The sequence below is a fragment of the Mya arenaria genome, chromosome 8 (genome assembly GCF_026914265.1).
Source record: "Mya arenaria isolate MELC-2E11 chromosome 8, ASM2691426v1".
Lineage (NCBI taxonomy): Eukaryota > Metazoa > Mollusca > Bivalvia > Myida > Myidae > Mya > Mya arenaria.
Window position 1 is genome coordinate 9,898,072 of NC_069129.1, and position 22,713 is coordinate 9,920,784.

The window sequence follows — 22,713 nt, forward strand, 5'->3', positions numbered from 1 at the left end:
GTAAGGCTTTACATTGTGTCTCTAAACTGTATCTTAGTTGAACTATCGTGTACTTGGCTTGTCCGTCTTGTTGTATTATTGGTCAGTCTGTCCTTAAACACGACCATAATAAGATAAAGGCTACTGAGTCTGCCCCTGTGCTTGTATTATTGGTCAGTATGTCCTTAAACACGACCATAATAAGATAAAGGCTACTGAGTCTGCCCCTGTGCTTGTATTATTGGTCAGTCTGTCCTTAAACATTACCATAATAAGATATAGGCTACTGAGCCTGCCGCTGTGATAGTACTATTGGTCAGTCTGTCCTTAAATATGACCATAATAAGATATAGGCTACTGAGCCTTCCCCTGTGCTTGTACTATTGGTCAGTATGTCCTTAAACACGACCATAATAAGATATAGGCTACTGAGCCTGCCCCCTGTGCTTTTATTATTGGTCAGTCTGTCCTTCAAGATGACCATAATAAGATATAGGCCACTGAGCCTGCCCCTGTGCTTGTAATATTGGTCAGTCTGTCCTTAAACACGACCATTATAAGATATAGGCTACTGAGTCTGCACCTTTGATAGTAGTTTGGGTCAGTCTGTCCTTAATCACTATCATGCTTATGTATAGGCTTGTCACCGAAATATCCATAGAAGCTGTAGCGCTTTTTGTGTTTAGGTATGCACAGACAGTACCATTAAAATCATTCTTGATAATAAACGAGTGTCCATATCTCATTAAACAAGTAATTCATTGCCTATCTAAACACTATTTGCAAATCTAGTATGCAGCATGGGACATCGGTACGACAGGATCTGTTTCGACTTAATATTCAGGTTTAAGATTCGTTCAGTAATTAGCATGCAGAAGGTATTCATTCACCCATTTGATGTGAAAGCATAAAACGTACTTTTAAACGTATTCAGATCAGCAGTACATTCAATGATCCAATATTCCTTTTGAAATGAACTTACATTCAGAGCCTAGATACTTCCCAAATAAATAAAACTGAATATATATGTTTTGATACGAAATTAATCACTTTTTCATTTGTATCTTGAGGATATTAGAAAAAGGTATTTATGATATTAGAGACAAAATGTTATTAAGTTATATAATGGTTGGTACTTCACATAAATATTCTCTTAAAATAATGACAATCAAGCAAGCATTTATTTGCATGAAATACAATCAGGTGAAGAAAAGCTTAACTTTATGGCAATTAAGTTATTAACAGATCAAAAATGCTCCAAAAAGTAACTTTGTTTTCTTAAAAAGGTTAAAACTTATTCAAACGTGTTATTCATTGATTGTTTAGGGCTAAAACAGATATTAGTTAAAAATAACGTTTTTCTTGTGTTTGTTCTCATTTATATAACTCATTTTTAAACTCGTATTTTGTAGAAATTTAGAGAAATCATCAAAATATATTTTATTCATTTAAAAACAATTCAAACAGGTCGTGAGCTATGGGACTCGGCGAAGGAGAAGGTCAAGGTAGCGGACGTGGCGGACTTTGTCCGGGCATTCTATGGGCAATCTTATGGTTCCTCATCCTGATTTTCCTGGCATGGCCAATCGCGTTCTTCTTCGACTGGTGGTACGTGTTTCTCCTGCCCTTCACAGTTTGCTGTGGATGTATGACCACGATAACGGACTTTCTGTTGAAGATCGTACAGCTGCCGTTAAAATGTGCGGAGAATATGGTCGGAATGAAGCCACTTTGCGGGTGATTGAGACGCCCATTAAACAATAGTTATTATAGATATCTACAGTTCGTGACTTAGAGATCGGGAAGTGAGTGCTTGAGATATGAAAACTTTTCGAGGAACTATTTTTAACCAAACAATTAACGTACAATAATACGTATATATATTTCTAGACAAATGCGGACTATTTTGACTGTGATCTTTTATAGTTTCAATGTGTTTGAACTCTCTGCACATTCCATTTGATACCAGGTGTAAACCAAATAAAGAAAATTTATTTAAATATATCAAGTACTGTAGGTATAAATCATATGAACAAAAGCAATGCTGAGCTCATTGGGCCTCCTGACGTTATTCTAAATCTTGCATTTCAAAGACAATATTTGAGCCTATATCGACATTAGTCGCCCGTATCTTTAACACTTCTTATGCTTTGCCAATTCTTATTTGGTCATATGAAAAAAAAATGCATTTTTCAAAAACATGAGTGAGTCCATTAATTTGTTGGCAGTAACTTGGAGAAAAGTGACTTCCTGCTTGGTGAATACCTACCAAACTTATATGCGTCTGAGCCGGGAATCGACTGCGCAACACCACCATATAATACTTCACTTACAGCTAGTTCGCAAATTCAAAACAAGGCTAGAGGGCGTATTAAATAAGCTTATCTTAGTGAACATTTTAAACTTAGTGAGAATTTCATAATTTTTTACATCGATTGTTTTAAATACCCGCTACTTTTCATCAGATTTATTCATATGCATATATTGTTTAGACCATTTTCTGGCTTATTTTCATATTTTTGGTTTACAAACGTTGTTCGTTCTCTTAAAATTCAAATTAGAAAAAAAGGCAATTTTTCACTAAGTTGATTTTTTTACTAAGCTGCTTATTGCATACGACACCTGGAGCTCTACCTTATTTGAGATCTGATTTATAACGAGCTAAAAGGGAAAACAAACTTGAAGGATTATCTCAAGTTTTTATTGAACTAAATTAAGAAACAGAAGAATTGGTAGGCTCCCGGCGAGTTAGAACATCTGCAATAGAAGAATAAAATCTACATTATTATGAAAACTTATAACATATAAGTTATAATACTAAACCTTTTACACCTAGGATTTGGAGTAAATGTACAAAATATTAAAACCCTTTTGATCGTTGTATTTATGTTCATTTTCAAATAGATCACTTATGGATTCTTAGACAATTGAGTCCATTGAATCAAATTACAAACATCTGGATTCATTATTATAGGTTTGTCATCTTTAGGTAAATTTACAAAAAAATAGTCGCATATTTGAACCATAGTTTCTGCAAAAAAATGGCGAAAAACTTTGGCTGTGTGTGTTTATAAGTTGTATATCAGTCATTTTTATAATGATGATGATGATGATGATGTTGCTGATGATGATGATGATTCTGATGATGATGATGATGATGATGATGGTGTTGCTGCTGCTGCTGCTGCTGATGATGATGATGATGATGATGATGACGACGACGACGACGACGATGATGATGATGAGGAGGAGGAGGGGGAGGAGGATCATGATGAAGATGATTATAGGTCGTAAGAAAGTCATGGAACATCGTAATAACCTGCAAGTGCGTGGTTTGCAAAACGGACTTCATTGAACCAACTTTAAACACTTCGGTGAGAATATTTTAAGAGAAGTTAAACAGTACGTATTACTTGGATTTTAACAATTTGGTATTTGTTGCTAAATGTGATGTCGACATGTAGAAAACTGGACGTACATGTGATTCGTATTCAACCGAAACTGTCAATAACATATAGTAGATTTTCGCAACAATACAGGTGTCATTTGGTTGCATTCGGAACTTCTCGGCCATTTTCTATCGAAAACAACCTCGGACGTATACGGACGCTTCACAATGTCGGAAATCTGTACACTTTGACTACGCTGCAAGAAGATCCAGTAGCAGTTTTAATTTACCAGTTAAACTTAATGGCTTAAATCTTGGGAATCTTAATTATGTTTGCAATACTACACTTCACTGGCAATCAATTTGACCTTAGATATACAAGAACAATTTAAGACACTATTTTTGATTAATGATATAATTCAAACATTTACGAACTACTTCTACTGACGTACCGGCATACATGCGAGGATGTTTACGATACAAAACGGCCGAGAAGTTCCGAATGGTTTGCATGACGACACTGTTCTATCGGAATAGGATGATGATCGTATAGGTTAGAGTCCATTAAGTAATTTCTTCGTGAATAAGTAACCTTAGGAAGCGGAGCGCAGCGAAGAAATTACTGAATAAAATCTAACCGACTTATTGTTAGCCCCTCCCAAATTGCATCAGCTTTAAAATTAAGCCGTTAGCCTGCCAAAAAGACCTGTTAATCAATGCCAGATAATCGTTAATTAGCGTTGAAATTGAAATTGCGCCTGTGCATATGCAAACAGTAGGCGTGGTTATGTGCGCATGCGCAGTTATAGCAATTTACTTAATCCTGAAGAATCGTCGTCAGAAATAAGTAACGAAACATTATAAAAATCTATCGCTCCTGATTGGCTGACAATGTAGGGCAAACACTAAATATAAACTGAGTTTTACACGTACCGTACCTTTTAAGGCTTTAGTCGTTTTTCGGATGGTGGACCTAATTTTGGTCAATGCTTCTCCCGCCGATAATAACGACAGATCCACCTGTCGTGGTTGTAGGGCCTGGGGAGGAGTTATTATGTAGGTTTAATTAATTGCGTAGCTCATCTTCATAAAATGGAAATTGCTACTAGATTGATAGTGAATAATAATTTGAATATGCCATTTGATTATACCATATAAAATCCATTCAGATTGCAGCTTTTAGGCAAACAATGCAAAAAGTTATTATCACTTTAAAGCTTAACAAGTCACGGTGTAATAAACATTTATTACTCAAAATGGCATTATTTTACCAGTTCAATCACAATACAGGCGAAACCCGATGGCTCGAATTCCCAGGGACTACCGACAATACCACGAGCCTCGAACATTTCGAGCCAAGCAGGAATTTTTACCTTCACTATAAAGAAAGCGGTCATTTACATTCAGTTCGAGCCAACGAGGAACGTGACCGAAGCGAGTTAGAGCCAACAGGGTTCGACTGTGATTAGAACAATTGTAAACATAACGAACCATTAGTTGTCGTTGTCTGAGCGGATGGATACAGTGGCTTCTCCATTGTCGTAGAGCCTTGTCCAACCGCTGTCGCAGGGACACCAGTAGAGCTCGTGATCATTGTCCTTGTTGTAGTCATTGGTAGCTCGGTTGTTGTCGTCACAGGCACGTTAGTTGTTGTTGTTGTAGTCATTGGTACGTCAGTTGTTGTGGTGGTCATTGGTAGGTTAGTTGTTGATGCAATCATTGAAACGTCGGTTGTTTTCATTGGTGCTGCGGATGCTGTGTTGGTTATCATTGGTTGAGTTGTGGTCGTCTCCATCATTGTCGTTGGCAATGGGCTTGTTGTTGGAACAGCTGTCAGTTCTTCAGTTGTTGTTGCCGCTTCTGTCGTCTGAACAACTGGAGCAGCAGTTGCAGTAACAGGAGCTTGGGTAGTGGTAGGCGTGGGTGGCATAATGGCTGTTGTTGTTTGGACAGGCTGTGGTGGCTGTGTATCTGGTGCCATGGTCATTGTTGCCTTTGTTGGTGAAAGTACAGTGGTGGTGGCTGGTGGCGCAGGGCCACACAATCCACAGTGCTTTTTACACTTTTCGTGCGAAAGAGCGTAAGCGACAGAGTTAGGGTCCGTGCAAAAGTTGAATTTGTCCAAGTCGACACACTTAAAGGTGTCACTTTCCACATTAAAACAGTCGCAAAACCCACAGTGCTTCTGACATTTGTCATGAGCAAGTGAGTATGCGATGGAGTTGGTATCGTGACAGAGGTCATACTTGTCGTAGTCGCTACAATTGAATGAATCGCTTTCGTGGTCAACGCAAGTTGAAGTAGCTACAATAAAAATGGTAGTATGAGAATATGTAAACAAACTAATTAATGTCGCTATCAAAAACGACGTAACCCACATGAATAGGGATGTAAGTTTATCGCTTATCTCATTATAAAGACAATCAAATCTAGATTCAAAGCACCAGAAACAATATGGCCACTAGACAGAAACAACAATCCGATTATTAGCCCAGCAGATTTACATCGAAACTCAACTCAAGAATTCGTCAACATGCATTTCTGTGACTACCCCGAGGGAATCCCAGTGAACGTACTGATATATTTAATTCACGTTAAGTTTCAATATTAAGTAGAGATTCATGTATCTGTTCAGAAATGTGTTTTTGATAACCTTGCAAATTATACAAAAAACATTTTAATAAAATTCAGTTCAAAATGCTCTCAAAAGTAAAAGTTCTCTTATTTCAGATGTCAAAATGCTCTACACTACCCAAATAGCAACACTTTGTATTAATTAATTAATTAATTAGCTTTGTATTAATTGCGTCTATGTTAATACAGACAATTTTTGGATTGAATTTAGTAATAAACCAATATTTACAGAGTTGTTCTTATTTGAAATGATTTTATCTAGTTTTATTTTTTTATGATTGGATACTCTGGAATATTTGCCGACAAGCATATTTGTAAATTCAAGTAAATTGAAAAATTGCATCAGAATCTGTTTGAATCACGTGACTTTCATATGCTAATGATACACAATACGAACTGGGTAACCATTATGCGTTATTTTGGAACGGGTAAACTCAGCTGAGACAGCCACACACTATTAATCATGTAAAGCGACGTATAATCGGCCTTAACAAGCTCGTATTGACAATGCAAAGCTTGTTTAAAGCTTGTTTTGAGGAAATAATGTATTTGCCAATCTTGGAACCATTTGCAGTCAATTATGTAAAACTAAGATAAAATGTCAACTAATACGGTTGGGCTAGTTTACATTTTCAAATGATTTGATTGGCTAGAAATAATCATTGGATAAATATTGACCAATCAATGAACATTTCGGATACCTTTGACCAAGCCAGAAAGACCGGTTTTATACAATTGGCTTATGTACCTTTAAAGACCTAGTTTAATCCTTCTGTAAATGACCCCTCCCCCCTTCCAAACCGTGTATTGTTCACAACGTCTGCGAATTGATCTTAATCTAATTGCCTTATTGTCTTATCAGATCTATGATCTAAATATCCTGCTGTGCAGTATTGGAGGTTTTATAATAGAAATGGACCCTAAATGGTCCTGAGCCAATAAACAAATAAACAGGAAATTGGCCCATTCTGTGACATCAGTGCAATTAGCAGAAGATGCACAGCAGGGGATTGTCATGCCAAACATTCCTTAAACTAGGCCTTTAAGGTAAGCGATCCAGCATTAGGATGCAAGTATATCTCAGTGCATTAATCAAGATCATTGTTAACAATTATATTATTTTTGCACGGATGACGTCTTTGAATAACAATAAAATGACGTTACTGTTAAGATATGTTATACTATGAAACGTAATTAAACATTTTTACAACTACTATGTAGCAAGTTTATTAAAACAAATTAAATAGCATAGTTTCCATGAACAAAAAGCTCTCAGTGAAAACTTTACAAATATTCAAATTTCACATTTTGTAACTTTAAAATGAGACATAAACATGAACATTTGTTGTATTAATAACTGATAAATAATCTTAATAAAGACCCTTATCAAAATAAACCAATACCTATGTTTACTGACGTCATGGGTGGTGTCGTGGCGACGGCACTTGCATAGTAGCTGGCTTTAAGTGAAAATTATACAAAAAAATATTGATTAATACAGGATAAGTTTATGCTTTAAGCTGCACTCTCACAGATTGTCAGTTTTGACACTTTTGAAAAAAAACTAACCCAAAGTCAGCTGATTTTGGATCATTGCCTTTAATTCAGTATATTAGATAACTCGCAATTGAACAGATCTCAATTATGGTAAACCGCATAATATTTCATTTTTCTTAAAGCGTTTGTTACGCTTCTAGCCATGGAACATCAATTTTCGAACGTAAATATGATAGACTGAGATCTAATCCTGGAATAGCATTATTATATCACTGGTTTCCAGATATAAACGCAAAAATTGGCTCAAAGACGAAAACTAAAAACGTTGTCACGTTGTCAAAACGATAATTCTGTGAGAGTGCAGCTTTAAGGGTCAACTCATGTGTACCGGTTGGGCATGCTTAATGAAAAGAAGTGAGGCGTACTTTGCTTGTTCATACATAAACAGATAAAAAAGTTTACTTTAATGCACCAGTCAACTGTAACCACCCCACGCTCAAGATCCGGGGAATAGCGGGGACTTTGACTTTCGGTCCAGCCATGCGCGGGTAAAATCTCCGCAAATGCCCCCGCACTCTAGGCCCATTCCTCGCTATTTTTGGCGCGAAGACAAAACCATCGCATTCACCCAGGACTGCGGGGCCACCTGGAAGGTAAAAACACAGCCCATTTCCCCGGCTTTCCCCGGTATACCCCCGGACCTGAGGGGGGGGGGGGGGGCGTGGTTACAATTGACTGGAGCATATTTGTTGAAAGTTGCCTAGTGGATATTCTCATTAACATGTTGTTATATATTGCTTTTCACATGAATACAACGAAAGTAGTCATTTATAAATTTTACCCGTAAGGGATCTGTAAGAAACAAGAACTTGCGTGTTACTTCAAATTTTGAAAACACAAATATTATAACCTCATATCTGTAGATAAATATATAGGTAACCAATTTAATTTCATTTTAAATTATAACAAGAGCTGTCGCAGAGAGAGCGCGCTCGACTATTCCGCCGCTTTTGGGTTTAAGGATTGCAAACTTTTAGTGAAATATGCATGGATCACTGCAAAATTAGATAAAATGCAAAACCTTAATCAGAATTTCTAAGTAAAAAAACAAAACGGCACATTTTGCATTATATGAAAGGTAGAGTTACTGAATTGTTTAAAGGATCAATGGAATACATCATGTAGTTGCTGGGTTATTAACGTATGTGTGCTTACATGTTAAATCTTCACCAAAAAATAAAGGCCACTAATTTCATTACATTCAAATAAGTGTTATCTAACTTCTTAAATTTAGTATTTGCTAAGATAATGACTTAAAGGTGCTAACATGCAAAACCTTAACCAAGTAGTGACGCCGACGCCGACGCTAGAGTGAGTAGTATACAATCCTTATATTTCGAATAGTCGAGCTTTAAACACACATAGCCATTTGTGTAATAATAATTTTGACCGACAAAATAAGAACGAGTTACAGTCGAACACCGTTGGCTCGAAGTCACTTGGCTCGGTTTCTTTGTTGGCTCGAAATGGATGTAAAAAAAACAATTTCTTTCAACTGAAGGTAATCATTCCCTCTTGGCTCTATTTTTTCGAGGCTCTATTTTGTGTTTTGGCCGGTCCCTTGGAGCTCGAGCTACCAGGGTTCGACTGTATAACAATACACATCATATTACCGCATTGGTTTTGTTCACATCCAGTGGTCAGGCAACATTGTCTGCAAACAACTTGACCATGATGTCCGGCCCTTCCTATTAAATGCGGTTGTTCGCATTCCTGACATTGCAATAATACTGCATTCGGTACAAGGTAAAGTTATGCTTTTGTTTACATAATAATAACTGTGTGCACGATAAGGAAACAACAACTGTACAAGTGAACAACACTACTGTACAAGTGAACAACACTACTGTACAAGTTAACAACACTACTGTACAAGTGAACAACACTACTGTACAAGTGAACAACACTACTGTTTTAGTAAAAATATAAATCACAACAAAAAAACAACTTGTTAACCGAATGCTGAACTAAAAAATGTGCATAAATTTACTGAAGAAACACTTCTGTATAATACTTGCATTGGATAATAAAAATATAGGCATAGCTTTAAAGAGCATTTGTTTGACAATTTTGAAAAAGCAAGCAAAAAAATATAAGAACTCATAAAGTATATTTCAGCAGTCCAAAAGCACATGCGACTATCGGCGCTGCGAGTATTCAGATCAGTAAAAGATAACGGGTCAAATCTGTGGTAATAGAACGACGTTATATACATATATGGTGGCTTCAAGAGATATCTCTGATGTTTCATATTAAGAAAGACTACATGTATATATAATATACTTACATGATGACCCTTACAGCCCATTGTGAATGAAAGGACTCCGTTTAAATCATGAACCTCTGTCATGCATGCCTGACAAATAAAGCAATGAATTATGTACCTTCCCACTCAGGAATATAGTGCAAGATATTCTGACTCATTACAGGTTGTTTGTAACAAGGGCGGCAATGTCAGGCGCGTCCTGGTTTCCTGGATCAATTTTTGATGTGAAAAACGTCTTCGATTCGGTGAGTATAAACCTTGTTTTCTATATGTTAAAACGATAGTTTTTAGAAACGACTTATTGCACCGAATGAAGAGCAATTGTTTGTTTACGATGACGCTTGTTTTAGATGAAAACTATGCCCGTATTAAAATATCTTGTGAAAACAACGCACGTTCTTACTAGGTTTACCGACTCACTCAATGCATTTTAGTTTTCCAAATAACGATTTTATACCGTTATCTGTCGTGTAAATCAAATACGATACCTCGATTTGGTCAACGAAAGATATTGTTATTGTTTTCCGAGTGCAGATCGCCAGATTTGGAGATAAATCGACACATTCCAGAAAATGCTTATCGGTTCATTCTATACAATTTTAGAACCCAGGTTCACCCCAAATCTGGTAAATCAATGGAACACTAAAACAACGATTAAAGGGTGTCGATTTTTTTCCTCATCCATGTATGTGTACTATAACACGTATAAAAAGGGTCATTTTGATAAGTACCATAAAACTATCTGCTAAAAGTAGAATTGTCATTATAATTCGGCTGTTATAAAGTAAGTCGATACACGGTTAAGTCTTAAATTGAAGACTTTACCTAGGATGTGACGGACTACCTTTCAGATGTAAACTTGTTGACTGTTTCCTGGAGACTTTCTCTCTTTTTATTTTGATTGCCAAATTTAAATATATATCGTAAGACACATGCATACCCTGTAAGGTAAACTCTTTGTTTGTTTTCATTTTTGTTTTGTTTTCCAATTAAGGCATTTTTAAATAGTCCACGATTTGACCATTAGTGATAAGTGTTTAGAGTAGATCAACTCGATTGATCAACACGTAGCAACAGAAAACAACTATTTTTATATACGTTTTACATCATCTTCGAATTCTTCATTATTTCATCATCAATTTCAGTTCAAAATGTCGGCTGCCTCAATCTGTCGTCACTGTAGGGAACTCTTCATGAGTATTTCAATACTACGCCAACACGAAAAGAGACATGCTGGGAAAGGACCAAACGAGTGTGATGTAAGCGGGCTGGGAAATACATCACGTCCATCCCATGAGTAACAGATACAGCGAAAGCATCATCTGGACAAGTGTCATGTGTGTAAAAGATGTGGAAAGTCTCTTTTCGTGTTGGCGTTTGGTTGAAGTGCTCTTACAGGTAAATACGTTGTTTCAAACATTTTCCTAAAAGCAGCGTTATTATCTATTACGAATTAAATAAAAACCATCTTTACCTTAAAATCTGTAATAATTATCTTATGATTTTGGTTCGTCCTTTTTTGTGCTCACTCAAAACTATTGGAATGAAAAAAAAGTATTTGTGGATTTTTTTCGCTTTCTCGCTTCGAGTGTTTCGTCCCCAAAATCCGTGGAACAAAACATTAGTTGGAAAGAAGAAAATCCGAGATGTACGCAAAAGTGTCAAGGATAGATTAAATGATAGGTCGGAAACCCGCAGAGAAACATATTTTTACGCCTAAAGTATGTTTCAAATATTGTCCAGACGACAGATACACACCCCTGCGTGACAAGCTTCTAACGTTACGCATGCGTCATAACTAGGAGCATTGTGACATGTCTTGCAGAACTTGGATTGGTGACCAGCTGGAGCAGGAACTCCAGGTATCAGCGCTGAAAAGCCGAGATCTCATAAACATTGATATAAAGTGCGTATATCTATCACAAAAGTAGCACTGTAATCATTAAGTTTGGGTATGGGTGTGTCTTCAACGTCATTTTGATTTATTTGCCAGACACATTAGCTTTACAGAGACGATAACATTGCACTGACACACAGGGGCGTAGCTAGGCCGTTTCGAAGTATACGCACAATTGCGGTTTAAATGGGCGGAATGCCCTTATGGGGGGTCAGGGGGGCACCGGCCCCCTTGAGCTCTCGGTTTTGCCATAGGTCAGAATGATACTGTATAGGCAAATAAATTTTTCAGTACAGGATCATCAGAATTTAATCAACGAATATTCAATTCAAAAAATGCTATGTCTAAAACGGCTTTGTCTGGGGGTCCAACGTGTTTTGTGTTTTCCGAACATTAAATGAGGGAAATGTGTGATGCGGAATGAAATGGCGGTGTTCGAAGGGATTTTGGTGTTTTGGGAGGATATTTTCACGTGGTAAGAAAAATATACAAGTGTATCTGGTAGGTTATTTTGCATATCAAATACGCGGTACGTCCTTATTGGGTAACAATTTGCCTTTTGATATAAATATTAACATGTCTTACATCTCGTGTCTTTATTACACTTTTATTAACGCACGCTTATTCTTATTCTGCAACTCACAAAAATGCATAAAAATTTCTTGCCCAACATAAAAAGTGTTAAAACATACATAAATCGGCCGTATAGTGCCCATGTAAGTGCACTAGCCGTCGAAAATAAAAAAATACGCAAAAAAAATCAATGAAAAATAGCTAAAATAGGTAAAAGAATGGCATACTTTGACTAAAAATGACTTAAAGCACAGTTTCAAGTCACGCAATTTTATACTCTCATTTTGTAAACAAGCATTCGTTCAGCTTATACATTAAATCACTTTTTTTGTTAATGCCTCTAGAAACATAGGGTAAAGAACTGAGGGAAGCTTACTCGTTTGGCCTCCGGGTAGGCGTATTTATATTGCGAGATAATTTATATAACACACTTACCAGGTGAAAATATCCCCCCAAAACACCAAAATTTACATAAGTACACCCAGCATGACAATAAACACCCAGCATGAAAATGTTGACATATAGTGACGCATATGTACACCCAGCATGAAAATATTGACATATGGTGACGCATATGTACACCCAGCATAAAAATATTGACATATAGTGACGCATATGTACACCCAGCATGAAAATGTTGGCATATAGTGACGCATATGTACACCCAGCATGAAAATGTTGGCATATAGTGACGCATATGTACACCCAGCATGAAAATGTTGGCATATAGTGACGCATATGTACACCCAGCATGAAAATGTTGGCATATAGTGACGCATATGTACACCCAGCATGAAAATGTTGGCATATAGTGACGCTTATGTACACCAGCATGAAAATGTTGACATATAGTGACGCTTATGTACACCAGCATGAAAATGTTGACATATAGTGACGCATATGTACACCCAGCATGAAAATATTGACATATAGTGACGCATATGTACACCCAGCATGAAAATATTGACATATAGTGACGCACATGGACACCCAAATTTACTATACTGGCAAACAATGACGCATATGTACACCCAACATAAACATGTTGACATAGAGTGACGCTTATGTACACCCAGCATGAAAATATTGACATATAGTGACGCATATGGACACCCTAATTAACTATAATAATGGCACACAGTGACGCATATGTACACCCAGCATGAAAATATTGACATATAGTGATGCATATGTACACCCAGCATAAAATTATTGACATATGGTGACGCATATGTACACCCAGCATGAACATATTGACATACAGTGACGCATATGTACACTCAGCATGAACATATTGACATACAGTGACGCATATGTACACCCAGCATGAACATATTGACATACAGTGACGCATATGTACACCCAGCATAAAATTATTGACATATGGTGACGCATATGTACACCCAGCATGAACATGTTGACATATAGTGACGCTTATAAACACCCAGCATGAAAATGTTGACATATAGTGACGCATATGGACACCCAAATTGACTATACTGGCCCACAGTGACGCATATGTACACCAAGCATGAAAATACTGACATATAGTGACGCATATGTACACCCAAATTGACTATACTGGCACACAGTGACGCATATGTACACCCAGCATGAAAATACTGACATATAGTGACGCATATGTACACCAAGCATGAAAATACTGGCACACAGTGACGCATATGGACACCCAAATTGACTATACTGGCCCACAGTGACGCATATGTACACCCAGCATGAAAATGTTGACATATAGTGACGCCTATGTACACCCAGCATGAAAATGTTGACATACAGTGACGCTTATGTACACCCAGCATGAAAATGTTGACATAAAGTGACGCATATGTACACCCAGCATGAAAATATTGACACACAGTGACGCATATGTACACCCAGCATGACTATACTGGCAAATAATGGCGCTTTTGTACACCCAACATGACTATACTGGTACAGAGTGACGCATATGTACACCCAACATGAAAATATTGACACACCGTGACGCATATGTACAACCAACATGACTATACTGGCATACCGTGGCGCATATGTACACGCCCATGACTATACTGGCATATATTGACGGTTATGTACACCCAACATGACTATACTGGCACAGAGTGACGCATATGTACACCAAACATGAAAATATTAAAACACAGTGACGCTTATGTACAACCAACATGACTCAACTGACACAGAGTGACGCATATGTACACCAACATGACTATACTGGCATACAGTGACGCATATAACGCACTTGTACACCCATCATGAATACTGGCATACAGTGACGCATAATACGCACTTGCATACCCATCATGACTATACTGGCATACAGTGACGCTTATTTACACCCAACATGACTATACTGGCATACAGTTGCGTATATGTACACCCAACATGACTTTACTGACATACAAGGACGCATATGTACACCCAACATGACTATACTGACATACAAGGACGCATATGTACACCCAACATGACTATACTGACATACAAGGACGCATATGTACACCCAACATGACTATGCTGACATACAAGGACGCATATGTACACCCAACATGTCTTTACTGATATACAAGGACGCATATGAAAACACAACATGACTTTACTAATATACAAGGATGCATATGAAAACCCAACATGACTATACTGATATACAATGGCGCATATGAAAACCCAACATGTCTTTACTGATATACAAGGATGCATATGAAAACCCAACATGACTATACTGATATACAAGGACGCATATGAACACCCAACATGACTATACTGATATACAAGGGCGCATATGAAAACACAACATGTCTTTACTGATATACAAGGATGCATATGAAAACCCAACATGACTATACTGATATACAAGGACGCATATGAAAACACAACATGTCTTTACTGATATACAAGGACGCATATGAACACTCAGCATGACTATACTGATATACAAGGACGCATATGAAAACACAACATGTCTTTACTGATATACAAGGACGCATATGAACACTCAGCATGACTATACTGATATACAAGGACGCATATGAACACCCAACATGACTATACTGATATACAAGGGCGCAAATGAAAACACAACATGTCTTTACTGATATACAAGGATGCATATGAAAACCCAACATGACTATACTGATATACAAGGACGCATATGAAAACACAACATGTCTTTACTGATATACAAGGATGCAAATGAAAACCCAACATGACTATACTGATATACAAGGGCGCATATGAAAACCCAACATGACTTTACTGATATACAATGACGCATATGAAAACCCAACATGACTATACTGATATACAAGGACGCATATGAAAACACAACATGTCTTTACTGATATACAAGGATGCATATGAAAACCCAACATGACTATACTGATATACAAGGACGCATATGAAAACACAACATGACTTTACTGATATACAATGACGCATATGAACACTCAACATGACTATACTGATATACAAGGACGCATATGTACACCCAACATGACTATACTGATACACAATGACGCATATGAAAACACAACATGACTTTACTGATATACAAGGACGCATATGTACACCCAACATGACTATACTGATATACAAGGACGCATATGAACACTCAACATGACTATACTGATATACAAGGACGCATATGTACACCCAACATGACTATACTGATATACAATGACGCATATGAAAACACAACATGACTTTACTGATATACAAGGACGCATATGAACACTCAACATGACTATACTGATAAATATGTTTGTGTTTTCGCGTAAGCGGTTTTAGTGAAAGTTTGGTTCTTTACTGTTTTAGTTTTCAACCTAATATATTATGAACATATTAAAACATGAAACCAAGTGTTATAGAGTGTTTTGGGTTTGGTTTTTGTCAAATCTTGTTTCAAAGATTATGAAACATAAACGTATGGTAGATTTGAAATACTGCCATCCCAGGGGATATAATTTCAAACACTTACAATATAGGAAGGTTTATGCATCAATCCAGTTCGTTTGTATTTATAACGTTTTCATCAAAGTTCATGTAATTATCCGCAAGTTATTAAGGTTGAAATGTTCTATACAAAATATTGAGGGGAAATTCAGGACGCTTTTAATGCGTTCATAAAATGACAATTAGTTTACCATTGGAGTACAATCTAACTCGTTAACTCAAGCAGTCATGATATAATAAATAGGTCAGGTCATGAACTATTAAAATCGCTTTTCTGTGTAGTCATTAAACATCTGTAACGATATGCAGATTTGTTATTCGGTCTTTTTGAAAATCAGAAACATATCAATGATGTACTCACCAACCAAGACAGCTCCAATAAAAACCACAGTTACCTTCATCTTATGTGACAAACGATTGCGATGGTACTGCTCTTATCTCGAGTTACAAAGGTCTGACATATGTTCATCTAAATTGAAATTGGTATCATGAACTTAGTACTCTGATTAGGTATAGGCCACACAAAATTAATATTTCGTTCGACGAATTTGCAGGTTCTTATGACCTTAGAGTCTTGGCTTACTTCTCAGGTCTGCCCATTTCTTCAGATAATGCAAAATGTAAATACATATTAAGCGACAACTCCTACTTTTCGAAAAAATGACACACGTTTTTATCACCTTCCATGAGATTGAAATGGATGATCTGCGGAGTAAAGGATTAATCACACATCAGACAGCTTCCACCGGACTGAAATGGATGATCCGCGGAGTGCATGGTTAATCACGCATCAGACAACTCCCGCGAGACTGAAATAGATGATCCGCGGAGTATATGGTCAGTCGCACATCAGACAACTTCCACGAGAGAGAAATGGATGACCCACGGAGTATATAGTCAATCACACATCAGACAACTTCCACGAGAGAGAAATGGATGACCCCCGGAGTATATAGTCAATCACACATCAGACAACTTCCACGAGTGAGAAATGGGTGACCCACGGAGTATATAGTCAAACACACATCAGACGACTTCCACGAGACAGAAATGGACGATCCCAGGAGTATAGATTTGATCACACATCAGGCAACAGCGACGAAACTGATATGGATGATCCGCGGAGTGCATGGTTAATCACACATCAGACAACTCCCGCGAGACTTAAATGGATGATCCGCGGTCTATATGGTCAATCACACATCAGACAACTTCCACGAAACTGAAATGGATGATCCACAGGATTATATTATTAATCACACATCAGACAGCGTCCACCGGACTGAAATGGATGATCCGCGGAGTGCATGGTTAATCACACATCAGACAACTCCAGTGAGACTGAAATGGATGATCCGCGGAGTATATGGTCAATCACACATCAGCCAACTTCCACGAAACTGAAATGAATGATCCACGGGATTATATTATTAATCACACATCAGACAACTTCCGCGTGACTGAAATGGATGAACCGCAGAGTATATGGTTAATCAAACATCAGAAACTCCCGCAGACTGAAATGGATCATCATCGGAGTCTAGGATTAATCACACATCAGACAACTATAAGACTAAAAAGGTTGATACGCAGATTATATGGTTAATCATACATTAGACAATTCCCGCAGATTGAAATGGATGACTCGTGAAGCATATTGTTAATCACACGTCAAACAACTCCCTCGGAGTTGAAATGGATGATCCGCGGAGTATTGGATTAATCACACATCAAACAACCCCCGTAGACTGAAATGGATAATCCGCGAATTATCGGATAAATTATACATCAGACAAATCCCGCAGACTGAACTATCTACACAAACTAATAGTTTCTCTTTCGAACGCTCTTTTCTTTTAAGGAAATGGCAATATAATGTATATCTATATTTATTTCTGTCGCTCGCTGGAATAGATTTCGATCTAAAAAATTTGGTGTGGCGTTCGGCTTCCTTTTAATATGAACTTCAACTGACACTCTTTGTTCTATATATGAATTGGATTCTACTGGTCATGACTTATCTGTCATTGAGTAAAGTGTATTACTTTTGTGCCTTTTTCATCTTCAAAATATTCCAACCATGCACCTTTTAAAGGGAGAATAACACACACTTTTTGTCTTTAAAGCATAATGCATGACACTCTAAAAAATAACTGAAATGGAATGTATGTGTTCATATTCGTATATCTTATCGGCTGAATTGCATCCGAATGTATATAAATATTATGTGTAATACGTGTGCTCTAGGTATTCGTGTGTCTGTACAAATCAATGAAATAGTATATCGTGCCACGTATGTTACAGCCATACTCTATCATGTCGTTTGGTGCTTTTTATGAGCAGACGATAACGACGAAAGCTTTGATCAGTCAGGGTGTGGCTATATATGACATGATGGACAGTATTTAGTCTTGCTGCCCAAATCTCGTCCCTCGTGAAGTAAGGCTGCTCAAGGTCATTTGCGGAACTAAAATCAAAGCGCTTAAAGCGTTAAAAGGCGTTCGGCCTGCAACGTTTTGTGGATATAGTCATGTAGTTGTAAAACAAATTAACATAAACATATTAAGATATGTATGCTCATGAATTCCTTCACAACTCATATATCATAACTTTTAGATTTTAAAACTTATTATCAATTAAAACAATATCAATGTGGAATACCCAAATAATTACAAAAGTATAATATTCTACTGCAAGTGAAACCTTATCTGGAACTTTTGGTTTATAAACAATGCATTGCAACGGATAACGTAGTTAAGCACTTTTAAGTAAACTCTACTCTCCCATAAAACATGACTGTGTCGTATTTAATTTACTGCTAGGGTATGTTGCTTAACCTAATGCATCCAAAAAAAATGCATTGGACATGTTAATAACGTTTATGTTTAAGGTATCTTTTTAAAATGACAGGATCCTCGCACAAAATTCCTCTCGATCAAATCAAAGCATACTATTTATTCCCGGTATGTATTGATGCATCGTATTACTGGCTTCAGCCAGTGATTTGATGGGAATGAATCCTGCTTTTGTGTCATTTGACCTGTACAAAATTTAGTGTGATTTAATCTAAAATAGTTATGTTTTTTTTCAGATTTATCAAAAGGGTCACTTCTACCAACTAGCTAGCATAAAATAACTATGGATTACTGCAGTTTGACAATGTCAGAAAATCACGAAATACTTAAATAGAGGAAAGTGAAACATCTTAAATTTGATCAAAAAGTTTTGAGTACGAAAAACATGCCAAGAAACGTACCCAAACGAAAAATTGAAACAAAAACTACAGCTAACATGCAGATTACCCTCCAGTCTTTCAATTGCAACCAGAATTCTCACCTGAACATGCGTCTAGTTAAAGATATTTGTTCAAGTTTCCGCATGTATCCCCAAAAAAAATCAGCACAGTGATCCGGTTCAATGATTAACATTATCTACAGTTAAAAGGGACTGTACTCCTGATGTGGAGTACATTCCCTTCAAATGACTGTAGTGATAGACAGTGGAAAAAATCATAACTTAACAGCTCTAACTGTGTTTAAAAGCAATGGTTAATTTATATATTCCGTTGTCACTAGCAATATTTATGGGAAAAGCTACAGAAACAAGCTCAGTAGCAAATAGTTTAAACATAAAACCGGTTGAATGGCACTGGGTAAACGCCAAAGACATATAACATAAAATCACAAACAAGAGACATGGAAGAACAGCACAAAAAACCCACAAGCAGCACAGTTCATACATACTATATATAAAAACATAGTTATGTTTATCAAAGATTGTTAGGTACCACCTTGGAACGGTCAGTAAAATGTGAATTTACTGGGGGTTTAAACCAGTTTGCGTGCAAATCATTTAAAAGCTATTGTGAAAGTAAATCTGCCGGTGGAACTTAGTTTAAACATGTGTATTCAGTTCAGCGGAATACAAACATAAATGCACAATGTCAATATAAATCATACATGTAATGTTTCTGAATGGATTGGTAGACAAGCGTTTTAAATGCTTAAACATGTATAATGTTCCTTTCCATGTTGCAGTTGAACTTTTCTGGATTATAAAGAAGTTCTGTAGTATAGCTAATAAGGTTACGGACCAGACATCGTGTTTAAATGACGAAATACAGTTTTAGTCAAGGCAATGCGTATTTAGTGAATTTAATTATATGTTGAATTGAAGGACACGTCAAAAATCGTTTGAATGAAGTTTTTTCTTCCATTTTTTCCAAAGAGAGATGCGCGTTACCGTACTGCAGAGTGTTAGTTGTTGTTGCACAAGAGAAGACAAGTAAAAAAGACTGGGTCGTTTATATCTCGACGATGGATAAGGTAGTGAGTCGGAGATTCGGTTGTCTTGATATACTTGGTGAATTTAGTGATAATGCAGCGATTAAGTTCAAAGTTGCAGAGAGCTACATCTAGGTCAATGGCGTGTGTAATGTACTGGACTGATTCTGCTGCCAAAATTTAAGAGGTGCGTTGACATGACATCATTCTGTTTGTCTTTTAAAAGCGTTTGAGGTAAGCATATATATAGTTTAATGCATATAAAAGCGTTCGTTACGCTAAAGCTGCCGTTGTAGCTAGGAACAAATGTAGAGTTTGTTGCATTTTATTAACGTTGGTTAAGTAATAACTGCCGTTGTAGCTACGCAAATATAATGTTTGTTGCATTTAGAAGTTGTTATAAAAGTATAACTGCCGTTGCAGTTTAGCAAACGTAACACTCGTTCCATGGAGTTGTAAATTCTGGCCTGGAACATGTTTACTAAGTGAATGTACGAAATAAGAACCAATTCCTGAAATGCCAGGTATGTAATTGCCTGAATTAGGGAGAGTTTTTATGCGTCTACCTATTTGTGTGAACCAAATCTAAACCACCAAAAGTCTTTCAACGCCTTCCCCACTCCCACCCTCGCCAAGGTGGTAACTCCAACTTTGTTATACCTTATGATAATTTGTTGTTTGTGTTGTGTGTGTTTGACTTGTTACGTATTTGCTTGGCCTGGATCCTTGTGAATTAAAATAAGATCTTGATTGAAGGTTTGACCGTGTAGCTTCCATTGTTTCAAAACTATTTCAATATCACTTTAGGTTTGCACACATTTGTGGGCCAATGACCATAGAGGATTTACCCTATTTTCTGAAGCTCCATTTCGTGTGGAGCAGATTGGACGGTGAACATAAACATTTTCGTAGAGAGTGTTTTGTCCATCTACATGATTTGACAACGTCGGCTTTTTTATAAATCACTCTGCTCTCTGCGCATGCGCAAAGTAACTATGATTGACCGTTAAGGGTGCCTTTTTCTGGAGTCAGTTAAAGCTTACATCATGAACCCGAAAATAGATGTGTAATTAGCTATCAAATCATATTGACATCTTTTCAATGCACAATTAAAATATTCATGTGACAATATCTAAACACAAATCCCATTTATGTTTCTTCCTTTAAAATGCTCTTTATAATATACAACCAATAAAACAGATTCAGTCCCAAAATGTGCAATATTTTGTTCATCATTATGAATAAAAAACTTAAAGAGGTCATGCCAGTTAAGTTATGTACTATGCAAACATACTTAAGGAATTCCAATAATCTAAATTATTATAAGCTAAGTATCAACAATTTGTTGATTATTTTAAACGAAAAGTATTATAAACATTCATGTTTCTGTGCTTTTCGATTTTTGTTCAAACATAAATCAATTTTATTTGCTATTGTAACATATTCAAAACGTCGCGACAAAATTATGAATTAAATGAAACTAACTCCGGGAAGGTCTTGCTTTCGCGCCTTCACAAAGAGCGGAGCCAGTGTGTGTATACCACGTGATAAATTACGTTATATATGCTACGTCGGAAGGCAAAAATTTGCTTAAAATGAAGACTAAATTCAAAAATAACTTTTCATTTACAACACCATTTAAAGAGCCCCGCATTTGTTTTATTTCCGGCATTTGATGAGGTCAATAGTTTCATCAAACACTTCGACAAACCTGTTTCCAAAATAATGTTTTGACAGTGCTCCGTCAGACGGCGATATTGTGAAAAGGTTTGTCGAAGTGTTTTAAGAAACTAAACTCGCAATCAAATTTTGGTAAAAGACTGGAGGTGGGGCTCCGTAAGCGGCGTAGACTGCGCTATTTTTCATTTAAAATGGTGAAGAAATAGTGAAGTTATCTTTGTTTAAAGTTTTTTTTCATATCAAAATATTGCCTTCCGACGTAGCATTTATGACGCAATTTATCACGTGGTATACACACACTGGGAGCTAGTTGATCAACTGAATGAGAACACCAAATAAGTTAGCGTCCATTTTGGCGTTCTACAGAAAATAGTGTGAGCTTTTCGGCCTGCGGCCTTGCAAAATGAACTCTTACGTATAGTTTAGCCTCTTTGCGTTCTTAACAATCGAAATACGGGAAACTACTTTAATAAGATATACATCA

The 22,713-nt window shown here is 36.8% G+C and overlaps 1 protein-coding gene and 1 long non-coding RNA gene across 2 annotated transcripts; one reads left to right on the top strand and one right to left on the bottom strand.

The window, feature by feature from the left end:
* The first annotated feature begins 927 nt into the window (after positions 1-927).
* On the top strand, positions 928-2,180 carry LOC128242559 (uncharacterized). The gene is made up of 2 exons (XR_008262635.1): positions 928-1,063; positions 1,447-2,180. It is a non-coding gene; the product is annotated as an uncharacterized LOC128242559 (long non-coding RNA).
* Positions 2,181-2,658: 478 nt separating this feature from the next.
* LOC128242558 (mucin-5AC-like) lies at positions 2,659-16,708 on the bottom strand. The gene is made up of 8 exons (XM_052959751.1): positions 16,628-16,708; positions 11,583-11,695; positions 9,846-9,914; positions 9,172-9,271; positions 7,405-7,461; positions 4,859-5,671; positions 4,306-4,405; positions 2,659-2,736 (listed from the first exon to the last, which is right to left on the bottom strand). The coding sequence occupies exons 1-7, from the start codon at positions 16,665-16,667 to the stop codon at positions 4,341-4,343; spliced, it is 1,257 nt and encodes a 418-aa protein (XP_052815711.1). The 5' UTR covers positions 16,668-16,708; the 3' UTR covers positions 2,659-2,736; positions 4,306-4,340.
* Positions 16,709-22,713: the final 6,005 nt, after the last annotated feature.